The 9,417-nt window shown below is 60.0% G+C and overlaps 2 protein-coding genes across 14 annotated transcripts; both read left to right on the top strand.

Annotated features, from left to right (window-relative positions):
- Positions 1-28: 28 nt before the first annotated feature.
- On the top strand, positions 29-1,761 carry RNASEK (ribonuclease K). Its single transcript, XM_072821457.1, has 3 exons — positions 29-254; positions 938-1,014; positions 1,419-1,761. Exons 1-3 carry the CDS (start codon positions 177-179, stop codon positions 1,558-1,560), a joined length of 297 nt encoding a protein of 98 aa, XP_072677558.1. The 5' UTR covers positions 29-176; the 3' UTR covers positions 1,561-1,761.
- Positions 1,762-1,901: 140 nt separating this feature from the next.
- Positions 1,902-4,808, top strand: BACC1 (BPTF associated chromatin complex component 1). 13 transcript variants are annotated; one of them, XM_072821452.1, is made up of 6 exons: positions 1,902-2,118; positions 2,309-2,403; positions 2,953-3,054; positions 3,692-3,882; positions 4,124-4,228; positions 4,545-4,808. In XM_072821452.1, exons 1-6 carry the CDS (start codon positions 2,098-2,100, stop codon positions 4,547-4,549), a joined length of 519 nt encoding a protein of 172 aa, XP_072677553.1. In that variant the 5' UTR covers positions 1,902-2,097; the 3' UTR covers positions 4,550-4,808. The 13 variants fall into 13 exon arrangements, 10 of the variants coding, with proteins under 10 accessions (XP_072677553.1, XP_072677550.1, XP_072677554.1 ...); XR_012028453.1 differs by having other exon boundaries at positions 1,908-2,212; positions 2,309-2,749; XR_012028454.1 differs by having other exon boundaries at positions 1,908-2,212; positions 2,309-2,749; positions 4,541-4,808.
- The last annotated feature ends 4,609 nt before the right edge of the window (positions 4,809-9,417 follow it).

Raw genomic sequence — 9,417 nt, 5'->3', positions numbered from 1 at the left:
CACCCCGGCGCGATGGTGGAGGCCGGAGGCCACGCCCCCGTGGCCGAGCTCCTGGCGGCCGGTCCTCCGCGGCGCGAGACCCGCAGTCCAGCTCGCTCTTCCTTGGCGCGTCCGGGCCTTCCTCTCGCCGCCTTCCTGCTCGGTCCGCAGCTCGGCGATCCCCGGCCCCATTCTTCATGGCGTCGCTCCTGTGCTGTGGGCCCAAGCTGGCCGCCTGCGGCATCGTCCTCAGCGCCTGGGGAGTGATCATGTTGGTGAGGGGACCGCCCGGCGAGGGCCGGACCGGGCCCGAGGGGGCCCCGGGGACGGGGGCCGGAAGGCTGGGAGCCTGCGGGCCTTAGGAAGCAGCAGGCAGTCTGGACGGGGGTGGGGGGTGGTGATTAGCCGCTGGGGAACGAGACAGCCGAGATTGAGAAATGGGGAACTCGAGCGGGGAGGGGGGGGGTGTGGAGCTGGAGCTGGAGCTTGGAGCCCGAACCACGGCTGGTAAACCTGGAGACACTTCCCCACCCTCCCACCCCCCCGTTAGAGGAGGAAGAGCTGGGGTCTCGAGCGATGCCTTCGCTGAGTGGAGGGCAGTGCGGAAAGGGAACGCTTGTTCCCCAAATGGGCATCTGGTGGGGGGAGGGGTCGTGTTTCCCCAGGATCACCCGCCCCACTCTAGGAAGAAATCCTAGGAAGTGCTGATTTCCCCTGACCGCTTCCTCCCAGTCCCGTGACAATGACGCCCCTGGAGAGGAGGATCATCGGGTGGCTCACTGTTGCTGCCCTTGCACCAGCTCACGCCCTGATCCTGGTTCCAGCAGCAGCCACCCCAACCCCAGCGCGTTCTGGTAGCTCCCAGACCCAGATGTTGTGGCTACAGAAGTGGGAGGGGTTTAGAGGCGGACCAGGTTAGGTGCTTGCGTTCATCAACCTATCCGTCACCTCTTTGCAGATAATGCTCGGAATTTTTTTCAACGTCCATTCCGCTGTGCTGATCGAGGACGTTCCTTTCACCGAGAAAGATTTTGAGTAAGTAGGTGGGAGAGACGGAGCTGGGGGCAGGTTTGCGAGGTGGCAGAGGCGGGGCTGGAGGGCAGGTGTGCAAGGTGGCAGGTAACTGCAGGTGGCAGGATGCTTGCGGGCCCCTCGAGGCTGGAGAACTGCGTGCAGGGAGCTTTTCTCCTTAGCGCACTTTGGAGTCAGGCCTCAGCAGCCACCCCAAACCCAACACTCCAGATGTGGCTTCCTCGGTAGTTTACTTGACTTCCCCGGGCCGCCTGGTGGGTGCAACTTTAAAGCTCACCCCATAGGGTTAGGAGGAAGCTCGAATAATAGGTGTACAAGCGCTTGGGATGGTGCCTGGCCACAGTGCCCGGGAAAGGCTGGCCGCGAGGAATGCTTCTGACACTCGTCTACCTGATTCCCACCCCCAGGAAAGACCCTCAGAAAATATATGACCTTTACGAGCGAGTCAGCTACAACTGTTTCATCGCCGCGGGCCTTTACCTCCTCCTCGGAGGCTTCTCTTTCTGCCAAGTTCGGCTCAACAAGCGCAAGGAATACATGGTGCGCTAGGCACGGTCGCGTCTCGCCTGTCCAGCTCCCGACTCTATTTAAGGACTCTACCCACCCGCCCCCATGCCGGCGCCCTCCGTGGGATCCCCTTTCCCTGCGGCGAGACTGAACCCCTTGTCCTCCGGTCTCCGGCCCCCGCGGAGAGAGGCCGGGGCTGGCCGTCCCCCGTCCGTCCACAATAAAGCGAAGCTGCCCTCTTGAGCCGCGTGTCTGTGCTTGGGTACTGGGACGGGCACCGGGTGGAGGGTGAGGGCGCTGCAGACCGGCCTCCGAGTCCCGACCCGCCGACGGAAGTGGAGTGAGGCCGGCCCGGAAGTGAGGCGGGGTCTTCCACTCGGGCCTCGCTGGGCGGGCGCCGCCGCCGTCCCCGCTGCGAGGAGGCGGGGAGCGGCCGAGGGAGCCAATCGGCTGCGGGGAGGGACGGGACTTCCTGCGGTGGGCCCCGGGCCGCTCGGTCGCCCGGCTCCCTGGTCCCCGGCGAGGAGGCGGCGGCGGCGGCGGCGGCGGCGTCTCCTCCGTGGGGAGGCGCGCGGGGCCATGACGTCAGCGTCCACCAAGGTTCGCCCTCGCTCGCGGACAGCGCTCCCTGGCGGCCACGGGAGGGCGGCCCCCAACCCCCGCCCTGCCGGCGGCGCCGGCTCTTCCGCCCGGGGTGAGGGGCGGGAGCCGGCCGGGGTGGGGCCAGGGGCTCCGGGCGGGACGGCGCTGGGGTGTGCGCCGGCCCCCCGTGACGCCGCCCCGCCCCCAGGTCGGAGAGATCTTCTCGGCGGCGGGCGCCGCCTTCACGAAGCTCGGGGAGCTGACGATGCAGCTGCATCCCGTAGCCGACTCTTCCCCCGCGGGGTACGTGAGCCGGGCCGGGCCGCGGATTCGGTCACTGACGCGGACGCTCGCCCTAGGGCAGGGGCAGGTGGGAGTGCGCCCTGCGCCTGGCACTGCGCGGAGTGGGTGCGAAGAAGTGCCTGTCGGCGGAGGGCGCGACGGATGCACCGGCAGCCTGAGGCTCCCGCCCCGGACCCGGACCCGGACCCGGGCCACCGCTCCGCCCCGCTGCGGGCGCTGCGCACCGCGACCGGGTTCTGTCCGCAAGACCCCCGCGGGTTGGATTGCCTTCAGCGGTCCCTGACAGCAGCCGCTTCGCGCTGGTGGGGGAGAGACTTTCTTCGTTATAACGTGGCTGTCGGGACAGGTGTGGTTGGGGGTCCTCAGGATTCCCACCGGGCGTTAAGAGCTTTTTTTTTCTTTTCTTTTCAAGGAAGCCCTCTTTAGGGACCCATAGAAGGGGCCCCAGGGTCTGGGGGGTGGAGGCTGGTTGCTGTGGCCTGCACAGCCTGTGGGCTGGCCGCACACCCCCCTCTTCCCACTTTCGCTGTTCCCTCTCCTCTCTGACAGTGCCAAGTGGACGGAGACGGAGATAGAGATGCTGAGGGCTGCCGTGAAGCGGTTTGGGGACGATCTTAATCACATCAGCTGTGTCATCAAGGAACGGACAGTGTGAGGGAGGGTGGCCGGCAGAGGAAGGGGGGTGGGCACGTTCTTCCTCCGCACCCGCCTTCCATCTCTTCCTGAGAACTCCCAACTCTACCTCGCTGCTAGTTCTGTTAGCATCTCCTCCAAGATTAAAAAAATAAAAGAGTGGGTCAGAAGTTACTGAAATGCTATGGTAACCGGGACCTTCCAAGAATTTTATTTTGGGGTTGCCCGAGATACCCAACAATTGAATTCTGTGATGGGAGTTCCCTGGTGGTTTATGCAGCTCCTTGGAGATTCTGCTGCGGTGTTTCTGGGGATGCTGTGATTCTGAACTAGTTGAGCGGGATCTTCTCCTAAGTCTCAGTCTACCTGTAGTTCACCAGGGCTTACCTGGTGGCCTTCCAGATCTGCACATCTCTCCCAGAAGAGAATGAGGCAATGGGTTCAGGGAGTCCACTCATCACATTCTGTCCGTTCTGAGTGTACACAAAGCTTCAGGGGAAACTGAGAGCCCTGCCAAAGGGGTGGGGCCCTGACGGTGATGCTCATGAAGGGGCTCCCCAGGATTCCTTCAGAGTGGCCCATTGCCCCTGCCCCTCCCCACCCTTCCCTAAGTCGCTGTGAGGACTCTCTTCCTAACCCACTCTCGTCTCTCCAGGGCTCAGATAAAGGCCACAGTGAAGCGCAAGGTATACGAAGACTCTGGCATCCCTCTTCCAGCTGAGTCACCCAAGAAAGGGGCCAAGAAGGTGCCATCCAGTGTCTTGTCACCTCCTCCAGCCGCCCCTCCACCAAGCAGCACCAGTGTCCCTGAGGCCGGGGGCCCCCCCATAAAGAAACAGAAGGCTGGTGAGGGCTGCAGAGCTGCCACGGGGGCAGGGGATGGGGGTAAGGTCCTGTCCAAGGTTCAAAAGTTCACAGGTTCGGGAGAGAATCGGGGGCTGGGTCAAAGAACAGATCTCTTCCTTTCCCTGTCAGGGTTCCCAGACAGCTGCTGGGCTGTCAGAGGGAGTGGGGGCTTGAAGCTTTGGGAAGCTGGGGAGCAGTCAGAGAATCTAAAGCCCAGCTTACCACCTCCCCACCCCCCCAGATGTGACACTCAGTGCTCTGAATGACTCGGACGCCAACAGCGACCTGGTGGATATTGAAGGGCTGGGTGAAACTCCTCCAACCAAGAAACTAAGCTTCGACCAGGGTAGGGGTCCTCCTCCTCTCACTCTCTGGCCAGTTGAAAGGGGGGGTGGAGACTCAGCTTTGACCAAGGTAGGGGTCTTTCTCCCACTCCCAGGCTAGCTGTGGGGGGGCGGGGTGCTCACTTGGACAGCAGGGGAGAGTCTCCATAGGAGCCCCCTCCTGTGCACAGAGGTCTCGGAAGAGAAGGTTCCCTGGTATGCAGTGCAGGGGGGATTGGGTCAGCAACGAGCCAGGTACTTTGGGGAGGTAGGAGTGGTCTTGGCAACATTCTTGGGGCTCGCTCCATCTCGGCCCATTTTGCTTCCTGTTCCAGACAGCTTGACCCTGGAATCTGGCCTTCTCATGACCTCTGCTGACCCCCCTCTGCTCTCTCGCTGAGCCTTCCACCTCTCACCCCTGTCACTGTTCCCTCTGGACCTGTGAATCGCCCAGGACTCCGAGCAAGTCTGCACGAGAGAAGGTCAAGAGGCTGCTGGGGCAGCACACCTTTGCAGTTCTGTGCGAGCATCGGCCCCCAAGCCCTCTGACCTCCAACTGACAGACTTTTTTTTATACAGAAAACAATAAAGATTGTTCCCTCAGCCTGGTGTGTTTGGCATAACATTATTGGGGCGTGGTGGGTGACGGCCTCCCTCCTGAGCCCCAGGGGCTCGGCCCCTCCTCGCAGTGCTCACCACCCTGCCTAGAGCAGCACAGCCAATATTGGCAGACTCTCTTCCCAGTGCCAATATTTCTGTGCTGCTAGAGCCAGGGGAGCTGGGTGTGGGCAACAAAGACTCTACTTTGCTCTCCAAAAGCAGAACCTAACTCCCAAGATCTCTGGCAGTCAGTATTCCTGAGGCTGCGCTAGGGACTTGAGAGGGGCTATTTCCAGTGCTTCCCGACCCCCCCCCCCCACCACCACCACCACCACCACCACCTCACAAAAAGGCCCAGATGTTTTGTGTGTTGCTTCTCCAGGGCAGCCTCTCAGGGCCAAGCCTCAGCGGTGCCTCCCCCACCCTCACCCTAACACCACAGTGTGGTCTGGACGTGGCCACAGTACCGTACAAACCACAGTGTGCTGCTGGGGCGGGAGCAGGACTGGGGTGGGCTGAGAGGAAGGGAGCACAAGATGGTGCTGGGAAGACCCCCAACACCCAGAGCAGAGACTTAGGGAAGGTTTAGAAGGCAAACATGGCCCCAAGAAGCGTTGGGGCGGGCGGGAGGCGCGGGGGCAAGCAACCAGGGCTAGGAGCTGACAAGCACCTGGAGGGAGACAGGCCTAAGGAGTGAGCTGGCAGTGTGATAAGACTGGAACCATCTTCCCTCTGTAGGAACTCTGCTCAGGGGATCCCTAGGGTGGGGTCGGAGGCAGAGGAAACCGGGAATGATCGTGGGGGGCCAACATTCTGCCTCCCGACTCAGCAGAGGCAGGGCCCCAAGGCTTCCTGTGTCCGTCTCTCCCCACCCTGGGTCAGAACCCAAGAGAAAGCAAGGAGAGACACAAGGCTAAGGACAGCAGGGTTGGGAGTTGGCAATCCAGAGGTGGTGGGGCCGGAACATGGTAGGGAGAGGGGGGCCGGAAGTCGCCCTGGGCCCTGGGCCTGCCACAAGATGGAGGCCAAAGGCAGGAAATGGAGACCAGAGAGAGAGGGGAGCAGCAGGGCCCAGGAAGAGGGCTGTCTGGACCTGGGGGCCAGGTACTCAACCCCCAGCACTGTCCCCAGCCCCCACTGTCCCCCCAGGACCCACGCCCGGCCCCCTGCGACGACCCCCATCAGACCATCCACCAGGCCCAGGAAGGCGGGCCCACCCCATAAAGCCACGTTTAAGCTGAGACAAACATGCCTCTCCCCACCCCCACCCAGGGCCTTCCCTCAGCCTTTCCCTCCTGTCCAGGACATGATTCTTAAAAGCACCCCACACCAAGCACAATCCAAGGGCTCGGATCCCTTCCACAAATCAAAATAACATCCTCTGAAACCTAAAAGTTTTCCCCCTACATCCCATTCCACCCGCTACCACCCCCCCTTCCGACACACCCCCCAAAACTCTTAGCAATCAGAAAGATCTAAGATGGTGGGTGTAAGCAGTCTTTTTAGGCCCCGGGGGATGCCAGACCCCTCTCAAGACCCCTATTTGTCCCACACCAGATCCTGCCAAGGCCTCCTGCTCCTCACTCCAGCCTCCATCACCCCCAAACTGAACAACTGCCCCCAGCTCCCATTCTCGGCAGAGCCTTTGTGGGGGTGAAACAAATCAAACACTGTGCTAACAGCTGGGGGTGCTGGGGGGCCTTCTGGTCTCAGCCTTTGGTTCCCATCTGGGGGACTGAAGTTTAGGGGCACAGGGGAAAGCCTCTCCAATCATCCCCCCAGTTCCAAGACTGACAAAGCCCAACCCCACCCCAGCACGCACCTCCAAACCTCCCCCCCAACCGCCACGTCTCTCCTGAAAACAGGGGACACTTCCCTCCTCACTTACCTCAGCTACTCTCCCCTGAGATCCTGGTCCCCTATTTTGAAGGGAGCAAAATTTGGGGTGCATCCCTCACATTTGGGGTGCAGGAGAAAGGAGCCGCCCCAGTCGCATCGCTGGCCTCCTTCCTCTCGGCTGGCTCAGGGAGTGGGGAGTGCCCTAGGGAGGGAGGACCCCCACAAGAGAGCTCAGAAGGGGGTTCCTCCATTCCCAGTCAGAATTGGGGACACCCCCCCAAACCCGTCCCAGCCCATCCGTCTCCAACTCGGCGGGAGAGGCAGCTGCAATGCCCCAGTCAGATTCCCCCAACACTACATTCCTCACCCCATCTAGAGGGGTCCCGGGGGCCCCAAAAAATCCCAAAAAAATCTAGGATGTTGGCAGGACGGTCCTGGACTAGCATGCCAAATTTGGGGTCCTCAGATAGCCCCGTTTTTTCAGGAAAATTCTGTCTTTCACCTGCCTCCCGCCAGCCCTGCTCTGTCCCGATGCCAATTTTGGAAGTCACTCCCTCCTTCCTCCTCCCCGTCTCTCCAGGCCCCCCCGCTCGGGGGCTGGGGTCCAGGAAACCTGGCTTCCAGACCGGGGAGGGGGGCCACTCCTCGAAGGGCTAGGGGCCAGGAGGTCAAGCTCATAGCCCCAGTCTTAGGGAAGCAGGAAAGCTCGATTCTCCCCTCCCCCCCCACCCCCACCCCACCCCCCCCGCTGGTCTCCGTGGTGGTTTAAGGAAAGCCTGGAGGATTGGAATCTGCCATTGCTGTTGCACAGGCAGGTTTTTTTCCTTGGGTTGGGGGGGTGGGCGGTGGGAGGGAGAGAGGGGAGGAGAGCCGAAGGGAGCGGGGACCCAGGCGTGCAGGGCCGGCCCGGCTGACCCCCTCGCCCCTGCGGCCGTGGGGGAGCCCCTCCCCCCACCCACCTCGACCGCATTCCCAGCCCTCTGGCCGCTTTCTGTTTGGGGCTCTGACCCTAGAAACTCTGGGAACATGAATCACCCCCTTACACCCCACCACCACCTCCCCTCGCCCAAGTTCTAACAGCACCACCCTAGTCTGGGGTCTTTCCTTGACAGCTGGGACACCCTATGTCCCCCCCCCTTTCCCGGAAAGTGAGGTGTGCTCCCTTAAGAAATGGGGGTTTGGAGTCTGAAACCACCTTCTTTCCCTCAGATTCATCCAGGCCTCAGAGAAATAAGAGGAGATGTGCTGCCCCCATTACCTTTCCGGATTTCTCCCTTCAAGTCCTTGGGTGTATTTGGGGGTTCAGGCAAGAAAGAGATTTCTTGACTCTGGGGTGAGAGAGAGCTGGCTGTAAGCAAAGGACACCTCAAACCAGCATCATGCTCTGAATTAAGTGAACCCTCGAATCAACTTCGCCTTCATCAAATACACCCAGAGAGTGACAAAACACCCCGAAATAAGGACACCCCAAAACTTTAGTCTCCTACCTTGGTCCCTTGCCTTGTGTCTTTCCCTGGAAAAAGCCTCATGGCTATCTATCTACACATACAGCGGTCTATCCCCCCTCAAAGTAAGTTTCCACAACATTCAAATATGAAGCTTTGCTCTGCCTCAATGACCCACAATCACAGAAGGCCTTCAAACTTGCTCCCAGGTTCCTATTATGTTCTACCTCAAGCTAATTTTTAAAAAACAACAACAAAAAACCCTCCAAATTGAATTTCACGTTCCCCCAAATCTAACCTGAACCTTGAAGCATATATGGCTTCCCAAAACAGACTGCACCCCAAAATCAGCAAGACTATTCTACTTGAAATCAGATTATCCATAGACACCAAAGGCTATGAATTCCCCAAACAAAACCCTCATCCACCTCAAGGACGCCAAGTGGGATGTCCTGATATTCCAAGACGACAGTCTCCAAATTATGGGTGTCAGAATCCCCAAAACTAACAGAGCTGCAAAATCAGCTCCACGCCTCAAACTCACCTCAGGCCTTCTGAATGCAGCCCTCTCCCCCCGCCCCCCCCCCAGGGCCCAGAACAATCAAACTAAGTCCACATCCCCTAATAAGCATGCACTCACAACCGACCACATAACACAAAATCAACTCCCTCCTGATAGGAAAGGGAGTCCCCCCAGGTGGACGCCCACCTCCAAACTGAGCAGAGACCGCCCCATTACCCCTTACATGCCAAAGCCACATCACCGTCCTGAATCCCTAGTGATCCGGGATTCCCAGTTCCTCAGAGTTCTTGCCTGCACCCAAATAAAGGTATGCTCAAGTCTGAAGAGGAGGACCCCAGGCCTGGGTGCACAGCTCCATGGGTGATGGGCGGTCATTTCTGGGCGCCTGTGCAAGATGCACAGCCTGGCTTTGCAGCTACACTGATAGCTCTGCACCCTACCCCCCCCCCAAACATTGCCACCCCCAACTCTCCCCAGACAAAATATGAGGGTGAGACCCGTGCCTATCTCCCAGATCAGGAACCTAAAATTAGGGTTATCAGCCCCTCCTGCCCTCTCTCCTTGCTTTTACCCGGAGACCTTCCCAGTCTTCTTTCCTTTCTTTTTCCACCCCACCCAACTTTCGGATTAATGTTCACTAAAAATTCAACTCTACCGACCGATTAATAGTGTCTAGCTTAATTAGAAAAAGAAAAGCCTGAGCTCCCAAGGTTCAGACCCCACTCCTTGTCTCCCCTCCGTCTCCCCTCCACCCCCCCTCCCCCAGTTCCCTTGCTCCCGAAGCCCGCTGGATTTCTCACCCCCA

This window comes from Canis lupus, chromosome 3, assembly GCF_048164855.1.
Source record: "Canis lupus baileyi chromosome 3, mCanLup2.hap1, whole genome shotgun sequence".
NCBI lineage: Eukaryota > Metazoa > Chordata > Mammalia > Carnivora > Canidae > Canis > Canis lupus.
This window is presented reverse-complemented; position numbering and strand designations above follow the sequence as displayed.